General features: G+C 46.0%; 1 protein-coding gene across 1 annotated transcript in view; it reads right to left on the minus strand.

Moving 5' to 3' along the window:
- Positions 1-20,626, minus strand: part of LOC102869348 (xylosyltransferase 1-like) — a 211,094-nt gene that overhangs the window by 2,740 nt on the left and 187,728 nt on the right. The window contains exons 9-10 of the mRNA XM_006892717.1: positions 13,833-14,028; positions 5,811-6,144 (exon numbers count right to left, since the gene is read on the minus strand). Coding sequence (XP_006892779.1) covers positions 5,811-6,144; positions 13,833-14,028 — 530 coding nt within the window. The remainder of the gene's footprint in view (positions 1-5,810; positions 6,145-13,832; positions 14,029-20,626) is intronic.

The raw sequence follows: 20,626 nt of genomic DNA on the forward strand, positions 1-20,626 counted from the left end.
GAGTAGGTGAGGACCCTGGACTAGAGAAGGGTGGGAGATGAGGCTCGCCTCCAAACAGTCCTCTGCACCAGCAACTCTATCAAGCACTTCATGCCAGTCTCCATGCTCACTCACAAGTTTTTGCCTTAAACAGAAATTCCCTGTGCCTCAGTTTCCAACAAAACGGGTACAGTACCTACTTCACAGTTTTATTTACGAGAGTTACGCATGTTCACACTTAAAAGGTACTTAAAAAGATGCTTCTTAAAAAGAACTGAGACACAGAGATTTGTACACCAGTGTTCACAGAAGCAATATTCACCATCACAAGAACATAGAAACAGCCCAAATGTTCAACCACTAGGGACTGGATTGAGAAATTGTGATTCCATTCACACAATGCAGCACTCAGATAAACAATTTCAAAAAAATACTACATAACTTGGGAGACACTGGAGAGCATTATATTAAGTAAACTAACTCAGTCTCAATAAGGATACATACTGCAGAAGACCATTCGTGTAAAAATAGAAGGATAACTAGTAAAACATGTCTGGGGACCCAAAGGTGGAAGGGGTGGGAGCAGAGGGGTGAGGATGGGTAGGGGTGAAAACATAGTGTTGCACAGTTTGGTGAGTAGAGGGAAGAGGTGAAGGAAAGAAATGGAAAGGATCTGGTGGGCAAGGTCCAATGATGGTGATTTCTGTTATAAAACATGGGAACGAGACTGTATGAAACACAATGTGAATTTAAGAACCATGTGAAACACAATATATATGACCTTTGTAAGCAAAACCTTATAAAATAATAATAATAATAATAATAATAAATAAAATCCACCAGCAGCTCCCTTAAGGACAAGCAATTTTCTCTCTTTCATTTACAGCCTTGAAAACTCAACAGAGAGCGAGCTATGTGTTGGTTCCGACTCCATGGCAACGAGTTGCGTTTGAGTATATAGTAATGCTCAGAAGAAACTGTGCTACTAATTTTATTGCTACTAATAGTCATCAAATACATCTACTCTTACTTTTCTCCCTCCTCCTCCAAAACTATAGGACTGGCTTGATTATCTCTGTTTCACAAATGAGCGAACAGGAGGCAGCTATATAGTTAGAGGCTGATCTGAGGTTCAGGGCAAAGTCCCTGCTCACCGCAGCAACACTAATGCAGTCTTGTCTGACAGCCACAAGCTGAAACAAGGACTGTTGGGATCTTGAAGGCAGCCTTTTGACTTGGTTTCCCATCTGTAAAATGGGCATATGCATCCATTAAACACATGCAGTTAACGGGGGGGGGGCACACATAACATCCGAGGTTCCTGTGCTTTGTAACTGATCAAGTACTTGTTGTTGTTGTTGTTGTTGAGTACTGTTGATTTGGAACCTACTCACAACTGACCCTTCAGCTGGTTTTCAGAAGCAGTTAAATTGCACGGGAGGAGACTGTCCATCGTTCGAACCACATACATTTAGGATTGCAGCGCAGCTTCTTGCCACTAGGCCACCAGAGCTCCCAGTAAAGTACATACTAACATTTTATATCAATAAAATGAAGGGGGGCTGTGACTAGTCCCCAGCAAAATTACGGGAGGCAGAAGCTGAAGGAAGAAGGTTAACGTTTCTGTTTTGAAAAGTTGCTATTGATTATTTCATTAAGGAAAAAAAAAGTTAGTTCTGAGAAAAGGGCTGGTCAGTGAGTGCAGTGATGTGGCAAACAGACAAAATCGGTCAGCTTAGAGGAACCCTCTCTCTGAGATGATGCAGTATTCAGGAGAAAATGCTTCCGCCTTGCTTGCCAACAGCCACGATCATCCCTGCAGCCAAGAGAGGTGGATCCCCACACCCTCTCCCCCGGCAAGTTCTTTCCTTCTAGTATGTTCGGGCCTCAGCGGGAAGGAAGGAGGAAGAAAGGCCTGCTCTTTCAAAGACAAAGAGAATATTACTTGAACTCAAACTTGGCCTTGCCTGAAACAGACAAGAAAGCTGTTCTTTAAGTTCTCAAGGCTGCAGAAACCCGAAGAGCTGGGCTCTGTGATTTAGGGCTACCAGGTGGGAGATGGGAGCCCCAGGTTCTGACCATGTATCGTGCCTTGCTGTAATTTAGTAAAATGTCTCTCTTTCAAGGTAATCAGGAGCCACTGTGTTTGTCAGTCGGGCTGAAGCCCAGCTCTCGTTCCTGGAGCAGCTGATGGGCTAAGCGGCAGCTCGAGCATCACCAGTGAAGCTGGAAATCTGAGTCTGCTCTCTTCAGGTCAGGACCTAATTGCTCGCCCACTGTCTCTCATGTCTCCTTCTGCTGGGATGGGAAGCTGGGGAGTGGGATGCTGAAGCTGTATAATGCTGCAGATTTGACAAAAGGCAGGGAATTCAAAGTGAAAAGAGTAACGAACATGTATTTGAACACAGAGAACTAAATATTTTGGTGGAAGCAGAAAAAAAACTTATGAAAAATGAGGTTAATGTGGGAAACAGTATTACAGCACTGGCGTGCGCCGCTTGCCTCTATAATTAAATTTACCTCAATTCCACCTCATCAGATTTCTTGAGATTACCAGGGATGCATCAATAGCAAATTACGCTTGATGAATCATTTCACAAATTGCATCGCTCCCACCTTCATGTTCCCTGTCACTGGAACATCGTTAACAAATACAATTATCCACAGAAGGAGGGTTGCTCTGAGTGGGAGCATGTGACCCTGGCCCACTCAGGCTTGGGTAGGAAGCGGCCTGCCTTCCTCAGAATCTCGGAAAAGCTGGAGAACTAGGACCAGGGGATGGCCTGGCTATTTCACTGATGTGGTGCGGACAGTGGACACAGGACAACTCCTATCTCTTTATTTTCCCATCCACCCATCCATCCATCCATCCATCCATCCATCTATCCATCCATCCATCCAATCTACCTGTGTATTTATCAAGACGGGACATTGCTAACACAATGACAGGAAGTTAAAATCTACTGCTGCTTTTCAAGAGAAAGATGGACAATTTCCTGTGCCATTTGTTGTTGTTATGTGTCATCGCAATGTCTGCAACTCATAGCAACATATATCTATCTGACATCTTCCTATGTAGACCCTGCCTATCTAACTATCTATGGTTTCTAAAGCAAACAGAAAGTTCTTTTCTCTGCCCTTCCCATCCACATCTACCCTCTAAGTCCATACGTGGTACAAATGGTCAAGTGCTCAACAGCTATTTGAAAGGTTGGTGCTTTGAACCCACCTGGATGCACCATAGAAGACAGTCTGCCATTCTCCTTCTGAAATCACAAGCCTTGAAACTTGAAGTACTGAAAAGCAATGATGTCAGTCTAGAGACTAAGGTGCACCTGACCCTATGGTCTACTCTGTCTCCATGAGTTGGAATCAACTCACTAGAAAATAGCTACCTTTAAATCTGGGCTTGAAAAATCCCTGGGGATGTTAAGAGACGTGAACTTAAATGAGAGAGAGAGAGAGAGAGAGAGAGAGAGAGAGAGAGAGAGAGAGAGAGAGACAGAGAGAGAGAGATTTGAGGACATTAAATAGGTGAGCTTTGGGCCAGTTAGATTTGGAAAGTCCATCTTTTGCCTGCTCTGGAGGGGAGCACTTACCCACTGAATGCCCATGTTTTGTTACAGATGGTGGTTTGGGGGCTGTTACAATGAAACATTGACTGATGAAGCTCAAAGACTACAGTCTTCAGCATGGATTGTTACTGTTATGTGCCATCATATCACCTGTGACTCACAGTGACCCTATGTACAACAGCCCTAGACCCTGCCCTATCCTGTGCCAATCTCACTGTCTATGACACACTTACCCCCATTACCCCAGTCACTGAATCAATCTACCTCATATCCTTGCCTCCAAGGATTAGCATGGATTACTTTAACCAAAAATCTTTGTTAACTGGACCAATAAGCAACATGAAGAAGAGACTGTAACTGTCAGAGGTTTCATTTGACCTAGATTCATAATCAAAACTCACGGAAGCAGCCGTCAAAGAATCAAATGACACACTGTATTGGGCAAATCTGCTTTGAAAAACTTCTTTAAAGTATTAAAAGGTAAAAGACTTGGCTGTGGAGATTACGGTGTTTTGACTAAGGTGTGCCAGGGTATTTTCATTTGTCTCAATTGTATGCAAAAGCTGGACAATGAATAAGGAAGACTGAAGAACTGAGGCTTGGACCGTTGGTGTTGGTAAAGGCTGCTGAACTGTCCAAAGAACAAACGGGTCTTGGCAGAAGTGCAGCCAGAGAGATCCTTGAAAGCCAGGACTTCTGTCTCACAGACTTTGAATGTTTTATCAGGAGGGTTCAGTCCACTGCACACTTGATAGGTGGTCAGCAAAACAGAGGTAGAAGAATGTCAACGAGATGGACAGACACACATTTTGGACATGCTTATATTGTTTTGTGCTATTCCAAATAAGTCTGCTACAAATATTTCTGTAGAAATTTCAAGGGCTTATACCCATAGGGTGGGATTTCTGTGGGGAAGAATATTTGAATGTTCAACTTGTTAGGAAATGCTAAACTGATTTTCAAACTCGTTGGAGCAGCTGACCCGACCAAGAGTCTCGAGTGCACTCCTATCACTCCTCAGCTGCTCCAAACTGTGGTTTTTAACATTTTCCAGTATGTCTGGGAAGTGTCAAATGAAATATTTTAAAACTGCATTTGTGTTATTGTTTAAAAGCCCGACTTATGTTTTACTCTTTTCCAATACATTTGCTGGCTTATAAAGGAGTTCTGGTGGGATAGTCAGGACGGAGTCAGCTAACAAAGGTTTCTCCTCTCTCTGAAGATTCAGCACATCAGTGAGAGAAAGATAGGAAATCTCTTCTCATGAAGGGTCAGCTATGAGTTGGTTCTAACTCAACAGCAATGAATGAATAAGTGAGTATACTGGCTAATTGTTACGACTCAAAACCATTTTCTATAAAGGTCAGAGAGTACATACTTTTTGGTTATATGGTCTGTGTTACAACTACACTAAACAAATAGGCATCCCAGGAAACATATAAACAAAAAGAAATGTGATTGTGTTCCAAGAAAATCTTATTAACAAAAACCAGATGGTACCTGGATCTAGTATGCACCTTGAAGTTTTCTACTTTTCAATTTCTGGGTTTCAAAAATATATGCAAAGTATGAATACTTTATCTTACATATCTAATATCTTTCATTGTTATGTGGTTTCTCTTTTCAACTGTTGTTGTTGTGTAACCATTGATTTGGAACCAATCCATAGCTGACCCTCCATGGGTTTTCAGAGGCTGTTAATTGAACGGGAGGAGATTGTCCATCCTTCTCCTGATTATGTGGTCTATCTTCCCTGTCCCTCCTCAGGTGTGAACAGCTAGCTTTATTCTACAACTAAAGGATACTTCATGCAGGTTTCTAAAAGAATATATTTTCTTCTCTTCAAACTTGTAAAACACATGCAATTATAGAAAATAGAAAAGCAGAGAGCACAGAAGACACCCTTAATAAACTTGATGATTAGTTTGTGCTTTGTCTTTTGATGAAGATAATTTTCTAATTTTAATGACTTTTTTTTTTTAGGAGGGGACCCAAGTTTTCTTTCCCCATCTTACTTAAATATTATCCAGAATTTCTTGGAGTCCAATTCGAGAGTCCCAGCAGGGATGTACCACGCTTGCTTACGATGTACAGGAGGGTGGTTCTTTATGTCAAAGGAGTAGGCAAAGCGGTGCCTAGAGCACACAGCACACTCTCCTGGTCAAGCCTACATCTGAGAGCATGCCTGCAGTGGACGTGGACTGTAATGCCTCAGAAATGGCTCATCTTACCTGCAGAGACATTGAGATTACTCACCTGGTTTGATGGGCTGCCTGTTAGAGAAAGTCAGCGGTGCAACAAGGAATTTAGTCTCCGCAACGGGCACCCAGTGGTGTAAAATTTTCACGGTCCAGACCCCGGGTCTCAGGGGCAAGTTCAAAGGAGGTTTGTAGTGAGTGAATTCGGCAGTGGACTCAATCAGGATGTCGTAGGTGGCTGCGATGATATTGACGGGGTCCACCCAGATGACAGTCACAGTCACGTTGGGACCCTTCCCCCACTTCTGCATGCCCACTGGCTCATCCATGGGTCCCAGGAGACCCCCAAAATTGCGGAACAGCCTCTCCTTAGCATCCCAGTCAGTGCCGACCTGAAACAAGAGAGCGAGATCTGAAACCACTGGTGATGAATTAGGATGCTGGGCCCCAGAAAGGCTTGTTGTTGTTGGGATTAGGGTTAGGGTTCAGGTTAGAGGGTTAGGGATAGAGTTAGTGACCTTATGAGCAACAGATCTGAGTCTATATTCAGTAAGATGTTGCTGCTCTCTGGTGGCCTAGTGGCAAGGAGCTGCAACTACAATCCCAGAGGCAAACAGTTCGAATCCACCAGATGCTCTGCCGGGGAAGGAGGGACAATCTCCTCCTGTACCAGTCAGATCTGATTTGACAGTACACGCACAATAAATAATAAAATAATTTAAGTGCCTTGGGGATTACAGCACAGCTTCCTACCACACTGTATTACACCTTCTTCGTGATCTCCTATATGCTCCTTCTCATTGGCTCCACACTTTACAAGTAAGGAAACCAAGGCTGCAGTTAAACCACCAGCCCACAGTGAGTCAGCAGGACTAGAGTTTGGTCCCAAACTGATAGATTACAAGGCCTGTGCCTTGTAATGAAAAGTCTATGATAACTTAAGGTTTAGCTCTTTCTTGAAAGACTGGAAGTTCAAACCCACCCAGATACCTCAGAAGAAAGCCCTGGAGATTTTCTTCCAAAAGATCAGTGTCATTGAAAACTCTACACAACACAGTTCTACTCTGGCCCCCATGGTGACACCAGGTCATGGCTGTTGTCAGTCGAGTAAGACTGATAGCAATCTTATGAAAAAGAGATCTGAACTTTGTCCTATCATGTGCCATCTTCACACCTCCTGACACACCAGAGCAGTCACTGTGGCAGTCACTGTGACAATCTATCTGGTTGAGGGTTTTGCTCTCCTTGGCTGACCCTCCACCCTCCCAAGCATCATGTCCCTCTCCAGGGAACAGTCCTTCCTAGCAACATGCCCAAAGTATGTGAGACAAAACCTCATCATGAATTAGAATAAATTCCATGGAAACTCGGTGTGTGTGTATGTGTGCGCTTTCACTGAACTGTTTGGTCTCTGGGCCTGCCACATGGTATGTGTGTTGAGAAAACCTTGTGCATGAATATACAACTTGTGCACTGTTAAGAGTAAACATACCCCCTTCTTTATCGATGCTTTCACTTCAGCCCCTTGACTTCTGTAACTGAGAGCTCCCACTCCGGGATCAAGGGTGTGGGAGCCGATGTCTCATAGACAAGGCACATCCTTCAGCCCACCCAGCAGGACACCCAGCTGGAACAGCTCCCAGCTCTTCTGTGCTGGGCCCTCGGCATGAGGAGGTGGTGGTGTCACATAGCCTTCTTGCCTATAGGTGGGCACAGTTGGTTCTGACTCTGGGAACTCCTCTGGGCTTCTCTTCTCCCTTGCAAACCTTCCGCAACTTATTGTCCACCCAAGAGGTCTAACCACTGTCTAAGTGTGCCTCCACTACTCAAGCTCTCTGTGCTTCCAAGTGGACTCACTAGAGCCACGATTCCCTAGCTGGCCCCCTGCCACCCCCTACAAGCGTCTCTTGCTCACCACAGTCAGGTTTGCCTTCTTTCCGCCCTTCAAACCCATCAGGTCCATTTCTTCCTGGAGATTTTCACCTCTTCTGTTCTGCCTGGAATATTCTTTCCTGAGGCTTTTGCCTAGCAAGCGCCTTGTATCTGTGGCCACTTCATAGTCCTTCCCTGACCACCCCTCCCCAGATCTCCAAGTGAAAATGGCCCATCAGTCACACACACTGTCACAGCCAGCTGCTTCATTTTCTTTGCACCGGGGCCCATTAGTGCAGCCAAGACTGCTTGGTGCTGAATCTGCCCTCCCCTCCTGTGCTAAAGTGGGCCTGGCCTGCCACATCCCTACTTTCCTGATACCTCTTGCTGCGTTCAGCACACAGTAGGTGCTCGCTCAACACTGGCCCGATGGGTGAGCGGAAGACTGCGTCAAAAAGCAAATGAAGTCTCTAGACTCTTGATCCTGGGCTCTGTTGCTATTTCAAATCAAATTAAATTAGAGGTCTTGGGCTCCCCCAGGGGATTAATTTCATGTTTCTAGAGACACAGCATGTGGGTCTGTTGGAGGAAGATAATGAGCAGAGATAAGCCTTGTGCTGTCACTGCTGTGGTCTTTTCTGAGCCGGGGTTGGTGACGCACACTGAGGGTCACAGGGAAGGCACGGGTTTACACATACCTCAGCCCCGAGAAGATCCCATCCACGCAGTGCAAACAGAAGCCCATTTACTTTCGGGTTCTCACCCCGAGTTGCTATGTCCATTCTTTACCCAGGACACACAGCAACGTGGCTAATGTTTACTGAGAGCTTACTGTGAGCCAGCTGTAAGGCCAGGTGCATGGATGCACCCGTTGACTTACTATTCCCAGCCCGCCGCGAGGAGACCACTGCCTTCAACTTCCCTGCACAGACAAGGACACTGAGGTTCCCAGTGGCTCACAGCACTTGCTCCAGCTGCTTCAGCCAGTATGTGGCAGAGCTAGGAAGCCAGGAAGTCTGATCCCAGGGGCATTCACCCACTCCTCCAACAAAGACATATGGATCACCCCTTGCAGGGGCAGTGGGCAGGGACCGAGGGGCTACCCTGAGGGTGGCACCCATGACCAGTGCTCTAACATCTCTGTAGGGGCCTCTGTCAGAGAGGAGCCCATGTGAAGGCCCTGAGGCTCCAGGGAGGAGCTTGGTGAGCTCAAGGAACAGTAGCTGGATGAACTCCGAGTCTCTCCTGCCCTCTGGAGCCAGCAGGGTCCTGCTCCTGCAGAGAACCCTAGGACCTGGCACCGTGTCCAGCATGCGGTGGGAATTCAAATAGTGTCATTGAGAGAATGAGTAGGATTCAAGGTGGGCCTTAAGAGTTCAGAGTTTCCAAAAGAATATTGGATTTGCTGTTTTCTTACAACCTTTTTTTACCCCTTCATTGTTCTCAGGTCCAGTCTGCTGACCCAGCCATGAGATCTCCTTTGGTCTGGCTCTGCCTCTGTCCCTGGGTCTCTGCTCCCCTGATCACTCCTCCAGGCTCCCTGGTCTCACGCTCGCTCCTTTGGGTGAAAGGCTCTCCTGTGCTTTGAAACCTTGTCCATGTCTCACCCCACAGCCTTCCACCGCTCCCACCCTCCTCCTGAGGCTCCTCATCACTTAGAGACCTCTCACCCTGGAGGCTTTCCCTGGGCTCTGTTTCACCCCTTTGAGTGCCCCCTTGTTTTTTCGCAAGGAGCAGTTGGTGGGTCAGAAACATCAACTTTTCAATTAGCAGCCAATGCTTTAAACCACTGTGCCACCAGGGCTCCTTAGTTCCCATGGAGTCTGGGGAAGTTACTGCTTATGCAGCACTGAGTTTTTGTCCACAGTGGAAGACAAATCTTATCGATAAAGGGTTGAGTTTCACTGTCAGGGTGAATTGCACTCAGTAGGTCGTGTGATGTTGGTATCTACTACAACAACAACAAAAGCGTAGCTGCTGAGGCTGTTTATGTAGAAGCAAACCCTTCTGAGGTTTGGCTCGTTGGTTTAAGACTCCAGCAATCACACAAACACATTTTATTGGTAGTATGTGCAACTGGGAAGACAAAAGAACTCATGCCTTTGAAATGTGGATCAACACAGAGAGAGACCAGTTGGCCTAGTGGACAGAAAGGTATGCTACCAAGCCAAAGGTGGGTGACTTTAATCTGCAGCCCTCAGGCCTTGTTTTTCATTGCTTTTGTTCAAACATTCTTCTAGGTCATATAGCCCTGATGTGTCCACTTGCTGTACAGCGGTACCTTGTGGTTGATGTGAAGCTGAACGCCGTGACACTGATGTGTCAAATGTGATAATGGTTACCCATGGTGAACAGTGTTTGATGGAGCTTCCCGAGTAAAACAAGCTTGGAAGAAGGAGTGGCATCCACTTCCATAACAGCTTGCCTCCAGAAACCCTATGAACCTAGAGAAAGAATAAAAGTGTTGAGGACTTTCGTTCATAGGGTCTCTATGAGTCACCTCTAACTCGACAGCACTTAACAACAACAACTGAAAGAACTAAAAGAGCTCTGATGGCCTAGTGGCAAGAAGCTGCACTGCAATGCGGAAGGCACAGAGTTTGAGGCTATTGGCTGCTCCATAGGAGATGGATGGGCAATCTCCTCCCATGACATTACTGCCTCTAAAACCCGTTAAAGGGTCAGCTATGGGTCGGCTCTGACTCTACGGTACACAGTAACAACAATAGGCAAGAATGGGGAAACTTCATCACGTCGACGTCAGGCGTGCTGTCAAGAGCGGCCAGTCCTTGGACCAAAAACTATGCTGCTGGAAAAGTAAGAGGATCAGAGAGAGAGAGAGAGAGAAGATCTTCGTCAGGCTGGACTGACGCAGTGCCTGCAGTGATATGCCCGAGTGTGACGGAGATTGGGAGGATGGCAGAGGACAGCGTAAGTTCCTGATCCGCTGTTCACAGCATCATGACGAATCACAGTCGACTGGACAGTTCCTGACCGCAATGACGACCTTCATGAAAGCAGACCGCCTCAGCTTTCTCTTGGATGGCTAGTGGGTTCAAGCTGCCACACTTCAGTAGCCAAATCCTTAACAACTGTATCACCAGGCTCCTTCTATCTGCTCTTACGAGCCTGCAGTTCCATGACAAGGAACCTGGTATGCTGAGTTCTCAGCTGCACCTCTGACCATTGCAGGGACTCCGTGACAGTCTATGGAAATAAACTTCTATTCTCCAAGCCAAGAGCGTGAGACGTCCATGGGAAGGAGGACTCTTTCTGAGCTGCTCAATGAAGCCCCATCGAAGGCCCTGTGAATGGGGCTCCCATGAGGGTGACAGTCCACAGCTCACAGGGTGTCCCAGTGGCTCTTCTCTTTCTTTGTTCCTCTTACACTTTTACCATTACACATAATTTAAGCTCTAGGGGGGAAAATATCAAAACACAAGATCCAGGACTCCTGGCCATCAGCTGCCTTTACTTGGCCCGTGATTTTTGACAAGTTCTCTCAGCAGGGGTAAGAGCCCGATGGGGAGAACCTTGGGAAATCACGAACCAAGGTTTGGGACCATCGTTTGTCATTGCCAGAGACGCCCTGTCATCCTACAGCAGGCTGATAAACAAGCAGAGCCGAGCCACCAGACATCCATCTCCTTAATGGGACATTAATGCCTTCAATTAGCCACTTGGGCCCCCAACACAGAATCCAGCTGGGGCAGTGTCCAATGGTCCCCCGACACCGGTAATTTATGAGTGGGTTCTTGTGACAGTGCACATGCAGCAAATCCACTTGGAACCTCACTTGAATATAGGGTGTATTAACAAGAAAATGCCTGGCCAGGCCTTGTTGGACATGGGAACTGGTTCAATAGGACGGCCAGGCAGGGTCATGGGAGCTGCAGAAGGACTGACAAGAAAAACAGAATAAGCAGTTGGGGGCTCCCACTTTTAGTACCTCAAGAGTTTTTCTCTTCTACAATCAGATTTTTCCTTCATCAACTAGCCACCCAGTTCGTGGGGAATGTTTAATTCCAGGGATGAACAGAATTAAAAACCATGTAATTGTGTAGAAAAGGCAAGCATCAGGCCCTAGAGGCTTGTATGGGCATCATCCAGCCAGCTTTGATCCCATCTCCTTCCCTTTCATGTTCCTACGAGAGTGTGTTTTGCGTATATGACTACAGAAGAATCCTGATCAAAAGGAGGGTGGAATGCAGAACATATTTTAACATTTACATAAACTCCAGACTTCATGGAGCATTGTTGTTGTTAAGTGTCATCAAGTCGCAGGTGACTCATAGCGACCCTATGAAGGAGAGTCCTCAACACTTGTGTGACTTTCATCCTCTCTCCAGGTTCATAGGGTTTCCGGAGGCAAGCTATTACGGAAGTGGATGCCACTCCTCCTTCCAAGCTTATTTTAATCGGGGAGCTCATGGAGCATTAGAGACTGAATATATCTCCAAAATTACTGCCCTGAGATATTATGTTCTTAAAACTAAACCACTGTTTAGCTTAACTACTAAGACAGAGCAGCCCTGAGTGTAACACACTCTTAAGATTTAGCTACATCTGATCAAAGTAACAACAGTGACTTGAAGGGGCAGTGAATTAATGTTAATGATTGAGGAACAGGCAGTGAATTAATGTTAATGATTGAGGAACAACTCAGAAAAAGAAGACAAGAAGGATGGCATAACTAAAAAATGGAATCAATGTCATGGGACTGTACTTGGAGAAATAGTTGCATTAGTGCCTCTTTTGCTGTATCAACAAAAACAATACAATGAATTTTAAAATATGAGTGAGTGTCTACAGATGCTCTGGGTTCTCTTCTATGTGCTGGTGAAGCATCAAGGAACAAGAGCGATGGAGCCCCAGCCCTGTGTAGCTAGTCCATGAATTGCTGTTTTTGTTTTTGTTGTTGTTATGTGCTGTCGAGTCGCTTGTGACTCATAGCGACCCTATGTACAACAGCCCTGAAACCTGCTCTATCTTGTGCTGACTTTATTGTTTCTGACACACCAACTCCCATTACCCTAGTCACTGAGTCAATCCATCTCATCCAGGGTCTTCCTCTCTTGCACTATCCCTATACCCTCCCAAGCATGACGTCCCTCTCCAAGGACTGGTCCCAGTCCCTCCTGGGACCTCCAAAGTGTGTCAGATGAAGCTTAAGAATCTTTGCCTCTCACATAAATTAATAAGATGGTCTTAGATGGCAAATATCAGGTGGAAATGAAGTTATTGTGTGTTTGTGTATGTGTGTGTGGGGGGGTGGTCAAAGAAAAAGCAATAACTGGATTGAGGTCAAGATGGCAAAAAAAGAGAGTCACTGTCGTCCTCCTCAATTGCCATCAAGTTGATTCTGAAACATGCGAAGCCCACGTTACAGAGTAAATCGCTCTGCAGGGTTTACCTGGCTGTGCTCTTAGCAGAAGCCAATCCCTAGGCCTTCTGTTCCACAAACGAGTTTAAAAAGAGATCTAGTTCTGGGAAAAGCCCAAGGAAGGAAAACAGGTAGGAACTTTAAGTGGCAGGATGACCAGCATGTGGCAAGCTTCAGGCAGAAGCCAGCGTGCATGTCTGGCAGAGAGCAGACGTGTGGTGAGGAGGACAGTGGGAATGGAGGAGCCTGAAGGGGTAGAAAGAGGTCACATCACATCAGGCCTGCCAGCTCCTGGAGGCAGCACTGATGTTACAAGGCAGATGCCAGGTAGCTCCACCTTCTCAACCAGAAATGTAACCAAAACAGATGCTGTCCTGGGGATGCTTTCCTGGGGAAAGGGGAACTTGCTCCTGTATTAATCCCTCCATGCACCCATTCACACAATGACTATTTGGTGCTTATGGTGAACCGATATCTATGTAATTAACTTGATAGCTTTGATCATAGTTTTAAGTCAGCCAATCATTCTATTGCTAAGGGCCTCTGCCCTTCAATTTATAAAATAGGCTAATACATGAACTCATTAGGAAACAGGTTAGCTTCTGGTCTAGTACTGATGGAGGCTTGGGAGGAATCATCTCTAGTCTCTGTTGTAGAGTGCTGCTGTGAAATGAAACACACATTGAAGCACAGCATGCAATCTGTCTCTGGGGTTCCCCGTACCCCTTTCTCCACCATCTTCAACTACAAGAGTCACAGTGTGGTGTGGAATCCAGCAAGAGGACTTCAAGGGGAGTGGGCGTGGGACTGTGTTCACTCTCTTACCTCAGAAAACTGAAGTCTCCCGAAGTCGCTGGGTGGACTGGCGATCTTGAAGACTTTCTTGGGCATCACCCACGTCTCCAGGGTTTCGAGTTTGCTCACAGCCAGATTGGTAGCGTGGTGCTTGATGAGGAAGCCCTGGAAGCGGTCAGCAAGGAAGTAGAGGTGGACAGACGCTGGGTGGCCCATCGGGTAATACCTGAAAGAAAGGCATGGTCTCACACATGCTCAAGGGTTAGGCCTGAAGGTACGCGGGGCCACGGTGGGGCTCCCCATGCACCATGCCAGTCCTGTCCCCCAAAGAGACTCTGCTGGAGTCCTTCCTTTTTTTTTTTTGTGTGCATACCATCAAATTACATAGGTAGGTTGTAATTTGATGGCACACACACACACACACACACAAATTTTTTTTTATTTTTTATAAGTGGTGTCTCTCTGGAGACTAAGGTGCACGTGATATAGGCCATGGTTTTTGCAATCACTTGTTATGCATCAGAGAGGGAGGATAGAAGAAGAATTGACACCTTTGAGCTGTGGTGCTGGAGAAGAGTATTGAATGTACCATGGACTGCCAAGAAAACAAAAAGATTCATCCTGGAGAGGAAGGGTTAAACCAGGCTGCTCCTTGGAGGCAAGGATTCTGGGGCTTCGTCTGACATACTTTGGACATGCTGTAAGGAGAGACAGGTCTTTAGAGAGGGACATCATGCTGGGTAGAGTAGAGGGACAGCGCAGGAGGGGAAGACCCTCTATGAGGTGGATTGATTCAGTGATTGGGGTAATCGGGATGGGTGTGTCAGAGGCAATGCGATTGGCACAGGATGGAGCAGGGTTTAGGGCTGCAGTACATAGGGTCGCTATGAGTCGCAAACGACTTGACGGCACATAACAACAACAACAACCATCAAATTGGATCTGACTGGTACAGGAGGAGATTGCCCCTCCTTCTCCAGCAGCGCATCTGGTGATTTTGAACCGCACACCTCAGGGATTGCAGTACAGCTTCCTGCCACTAGGCCACCAGAGCTCCCGAAGGAGCTCTTCCTTTTTGGCAAAGCCTTATCACTTTTCTTTGCCTCCTTCTGAAAGCGGCACTTCATGGATCTATAATCTTAGTTATTTTTAAAATACCCACTTCATAACAAATATCACTTTCATTTTTTTCCGTATACAATTTTGTTTCGGGGAAGCTCTGGTGGTGTAATCCCTTGGGGTGTTGCATTGCTGACCCAAAGGGGATGCTTTGCTTGTGGATTTGAATTGTGGGAGAAAGATGAACAATGCTCTCCAGTGCAATCCATCGACAGCATCTTTGAAAACCCAACGGAAAGTCAGCTATGAGTCTATTCTGGCTTCCTGGCAATGCACATTTAACTCCTGCCGCTCAGAACATACACGGCAGAATCCACACCAACTCAACAATTTTCACATGCACAATTCAATAGCATTGGCTCTAGTCTTCAGGTTGTAAGCAACTCTCACTCCTCTACTCCAAATTGTTCCTTTGCCATTAAGATAAACCCACTGCCCTTTGCAGTTTCCCATCTGATTTTTCAAGTTGCTGTTCTCAGTTTGACCCTCACAATGCTCAAGGCACACATTCTTTTCCTGTTAAGTTCAACTGTTTGATCTTAAAAAGCTATCAGGGCATTTTGTTTCTTTTTTTATTTCAGGGTGCTTTTTTAAAATACTCTTTTTAAAAATTTATTTTAATGAAAGTTTACAGAGACTTTGGATTTCCATTCATTCATTGTTGCACACTTTCCTCCCTGCTCACCCTTTCCCCCCACTTTGCTTTTATCTTTGAAAAGTAAACAAAGCAAACAAACAAAAATTTTTCATTGTTATACAATCCTCTCTGCCCACCGCCCCCCCAAGTTTACTCCACTATGCAGCTTTCATTCTGGACTCTTGTCATGACAATAATACCTAATTATAATTTTTTTTCTCCTAAACAGTTCTCTTTCTTATCTGGTTCGAGGCAGTAAACATTGTTTATCCCCTCTTAGTTTGCCCTCAACTCCGATGTCAGGCCCGCTTTACAACAGTGGCACTATGGTTTCCGTTTCAAAGATGAATCACAGGACAGTAGATTCAAGGGTTCATCCAGCCTCTATGGTTTCCGTTTCAAAGATGAATCACAGGACAGTAGATTCAAGGGTTCACCCAGCCTCTATGGCTCCAGAGAGCCTTGATTCCATGAGAATTTGAAATTCTGTTCTGCATTTTCTCCCTTTTGATCAGAATTCTTCTGCAGCATTACTGAGCAGATTATTTGGTAATGGTAGTTGGGCACCATCCTGTTATTCTGGTCTCACAGCAAAGGAGGCAGTTGTTCATGGAAACAATTAGTCATACATTCAACATCCTTCTATTCCAGACTCTTCTATTGCTTCAGTAATCGTAATTGTTGTTAGGTGCTGTCGAGTGGCACTACTCATAGCAACCCTATGAACAAAAGATCTGCGCTCTGTTCTATCCTATGCTGTCCTGACACTTCCTGACACACAAGAGCCCACCGCAGCATAATCTTAATAGCTATTTTTGCTGACCATGAATATAAAACAAGTTGAGTGTTCAAAAGTACAATAAAGAACACTGTCTAATAGGATGTCTAAGGTTGTAGATCTTTAGGAAAGCAGCCTATCACTTCTTTTATTGGGGATCAACTGGCAGGTCTGAACTACTGACTTTTTGGTTAGTAGCAGTGTTTAATCACTGTGCTACCAAACCCTTGCAAAAGTATTCCTGGTCGAGATCACATATATATGAACATATCTGTTGTGCTTAATAGTATTCACTGTGGAGAAAAACAGTTTTTCACCTATCTTTGGAAAGTTTCTGAAAAAAACAATTTCTGTGTGTGTATCTACACATAGTATTTCAATGTATGAATAATGTTTATTGAGTAGGTTCCTTATCATCGTGGAGGCTCCAAATTTATGGCTTTTACAAACAACACTGCTTTCATTAGAGATTCCTGAGCAAGATGCATTTTGGAGAAACTCTCTCTTTCTTAATCTCTGGTATGGTCTTCATGCCTGCTGCTTGACTTCACCAGAAAGGCTGAACTCATTCATACTCATCCTTCTGACCATTCAGAAAAGGATGTATTAGTTTTAAAAGTGACTGTCTGGGGGGAGCTTTGGTGGTTTCTAGTGGTGAGGACTTGCTTGCACTCCCAACTCAAAGGCACATGGTTCAAACCCACCAGTTACTCCATGAGAAAAAAAATGAACAATCAACTCCTGTGTGGTGGCCTCTGAAAACCTGTTGGAGGGTCAGGTATGAGTCAGTTCTGATTCTGCAGCACAGAATGACACCCCACCTGACAATCAAAACAAAAGAAAGAAAGGAAAAAGGAAGCGCCTGCTTTTAAAACGCACGTGTTTTGAGTTGGGCGGTGGGTGGATGGCAGAAAGGGGCAGGGAGTGAAGAGAGGAAGGGGCTGGGGGCGACGATGGAGGACTGAGGGGAAGCCTCACTTGATGCCTCCAATTTTTGAAAAGAAAAGGCTGCCGCCTGGGTGGTGTGTAAATTCTACAGCACTCATGGCTCCTTAATAACAACGTTCCATAAATCACCACGCCGCCTCAGCTAAACGCAGCTTTCTGAGGTCCCCTCTGGAGCCCGAGTCTTTATGTCCAATTATAATGGTTAGGGACGACTCCTCCCTGTGCTCATGCCTCCCCTGAAATCACTGCCTTGTTGCTGGGATGCCTTAGGGCTCTGAGAAAGAAGACAGATGCGTCTCTGGATTGCTCACTGGATATTCCCAGCTCCTCCAAAGCCCACTCTGGGCCCCTGGAGATCTTGGAGAGGCAGGCCACCCCCTACATCTAGGCTTGAGCAGACAAGTCTAGACAGGGCTGTGCAACAGGACTTCCTGCCATGGGACGGTCCGTGCCTGCACCATTCAACGCGGGAGCCCATGGAGACACAGCATCCCCAAGGGGTTAAGAGCCAGGGTGTCTGACTGCTGAGTGGCTGTAAATTGGTGTCCCACTCCCTGCTGCAAGGATTCTGGGGCTTCGTCTGACATACTTTGGACATGTTGTAAGGAGAGACAGGTCTTTAGAGAGGGACATCATGCTGGGTAGAGTAGAGGGACAGCGCAGGAGGGGAAGGCCCTCTATGAGGTGAATTGATTCAGTGACTGGGGTAATCGGGATGGGTGTGTCAGAAGCAATGAGATTGGCACAGGATAGAGCATGGATTAGGGCTGTTGTACATAGGGTTGCTATGAGTCGCAAACAACTTGACAGCACATAACAACAACACCAACAACTCCCTGCTGCAAGGAACCACAAAAGCAAGCCTCCGTCCGGAATGCTCAGAGCCACAGTTCTGCTCTGACGCACACAGAGTTGCCACAAGTCACAATATTCCCCACAGAAGCAAGTGTGGTGGCAGCTGTAGCCATGTGGGCTACCAAGTCCTCGAGCTGTGGCTACTGAGTTTGAGGAACTGATTTTTTTGACATTGTGGCAAGAAGCTGCGCTGCAATCCTGAAGGTACACAGTTCGAACCTACTAGGTGCTCTGCAGGAGAAGGATGGGCAAGCTCCTTCTGGGTGATTACCTCTACCTTTGAAAAACTGCTGGAGGCCCAGCGATGGGTCAGCTCCGACACAACGGTACACAACAGTGACATTCCATCTGGCCAATTCATTGGCCCTTGTGACCACTCTAGTGCGAAAGACAAGTGCAGTCATGGAAAATAACCTGCGGTGGCCTGTAGTAATGTCCCCACTGCTCTCTCCCTGCCACGTCCATGCCCTCCTCCTTTTGCCTGCCTCTGCATCAGAAGGCTGAGAGTCTTCCTTCTCGCCTCTGAACTCAGAGCTGGCCTCTCCTCTTGCAATGGCCAAGAGAACATTCAGGAAGGTGTGGCAGACGAGCTCTGCGCCTAGGCTTGAAGATGCCCTGAGTGTTTCCACTTAGCTCTATTGCTCCGAGGTGAGCACCGGGATGGTGAGCCCGGGCCAGCCTGATGGAGGATGAGGCTCTACAACAGAGCCCTTGCCACCACGAACTTCTTGCAAAAGCCCTTCCAGATGAGCCAAGAGCCAGCTCATTCCCAGGCAACGTCAATCACAACTGACCTCACAAGACCACGAGGGCTGCATCCGCCCAGAGATAAAGCTCAGAAAGCAGGAAGGGAGAAGACAGAAAGAATCATGGGAACAAGAATCACACAGGAAGTGAGGGGGATGGTGCAACCACGTGGGGATTGGATCAATGTCATAAGACAAAATGCGTACAAATGATTATTGTCAGGCGCCTTCGAGTTGAGAATGACTCATAGTGACCCTGTGAACAACAGATCTGACCCTGTCCTATCCTGTGCTGTCTTCACAATCTCTGACACACTTAAGCCCATGGTTAACCGTCACTTTGTCAATCCATCTGGTTTAGGGTCTTCCTCTTTTTTGCCGACCTTCCATCTCTCCAAGCATGATGTCCCTTTCCTAGGAATAGTCTCTCTCTCTTTTTTTTTAAATTTTTTTTGTATTATTTTTACGTGTACCGTCAAATCAGATCTGACTGGTACAGGAGGAGATTGCCCCCTCCTTCCCCAGCAGAGCATCTGGTGGATTTGAACCAGGAATAGTCTCTTAACACTGTGCCCAAAGTATGTGAAAGGAAGCTTTGTTATCTTTGCCTCCACAGTGCACTCTGGTTGTACCCTTTGCAAGAGAGAACTGTTTGTTTTTCTGGCAGTCCATAAGGTATTCATTCAGTACTCTCCTCCAACACCAGAGCTCAAAGGCATTCATTCTTCATTTGTCATCCTTATTCCCTTCCCAGCTTTAAGATGAATACCAAGTGACTGCAAAGACCACGAACCTAAACAGGTGCACCTCAGTCCTCAAAATGACACTGTTGCTCTTCAATAATATGGAGATTACATGACTGCAGACTTTCCCAGTCCAATATGTCTCCTGATCTCCTGACTGCCAGTACCAAGAGTGTTGTTGATTGTGGATTCAAGTAAAATGAAGTCATTATTACTCATGCTAATGTATTACTCAAGACTTCAATATTAATCTGCGCTGTAAAATTCCACTCAAATCTCAATACAAAGTTAACACACAACAACAACAAAAGAAGGAGGCAGAACTCAACTAAGTGAGTGATGGCGAAGGACAGCGGAAATCCAGGTTCACATCTGATTATTTGCTTTTCCTTACTTCCTTTCTCCACACCACACTGGCTCCTCCTTCAACACACATATTCTGAGTCCATCCCCGACTGTCCTTACGTGCTACCAGTACCTCAGTCCAAGCCATGACCACTCCTTATCCAGACAGGCAGAAGCTGTCTTGCTTGTCCATCTTTTGCTTTTCTCCCCTATAATCTATTCTATTCATAACCAGAGAGAAATAAATGGATGAAAATGACATTGGACTGTATCCTTCCCCAAGGAGAGCTCTGGTGGCAGTCTGGCCCCCCTCTGGTTGTTAGAACCCACCAGGAGCTCCAGAAAGAAAGATGGGCAATCTCCTCCTGCAATTTCCTCCGAAACCTGACAGAGGGTCAGGCCAGGAGTTGGTTCTGACGTGACAACAGTGAGAGGAAGTATATCCACTCACTACTTAAATACCACAAACAGCTTTGCTTTGTGCTTTCACTAATATTCAGATTCTGGCTAGTATATCAAGCTCCATTTCCCTGGCTTGCCACCTTCCTTCCAGCCTGAGTTCACTACTTTCTATCCATAAACTGCTTTCTTTGAAACCTGGCACATATTCAGCTTCTTTCTGTCTCAGGGCCTTTGCACAGGCTACTCTGATG

The sequence above is a fragment of the Elephantulus edwardii genome, unplaced genomic scaffold (assembly GCF_000299155.1).
Source record: "Elephantulus edwardii isolate Elephantulus edwardi_28Jun2011 unplaced genomic scaffold, EleEdw1.0 scaffold00117, whole genome shotgun sequence".
NCBI classification, from domain to species: Eukaryota; Metazoa; Chordata; class Mammalia; order Macroscelidea; family Macroscelididae; genus Elephantulus; species Elephantulus edwardii.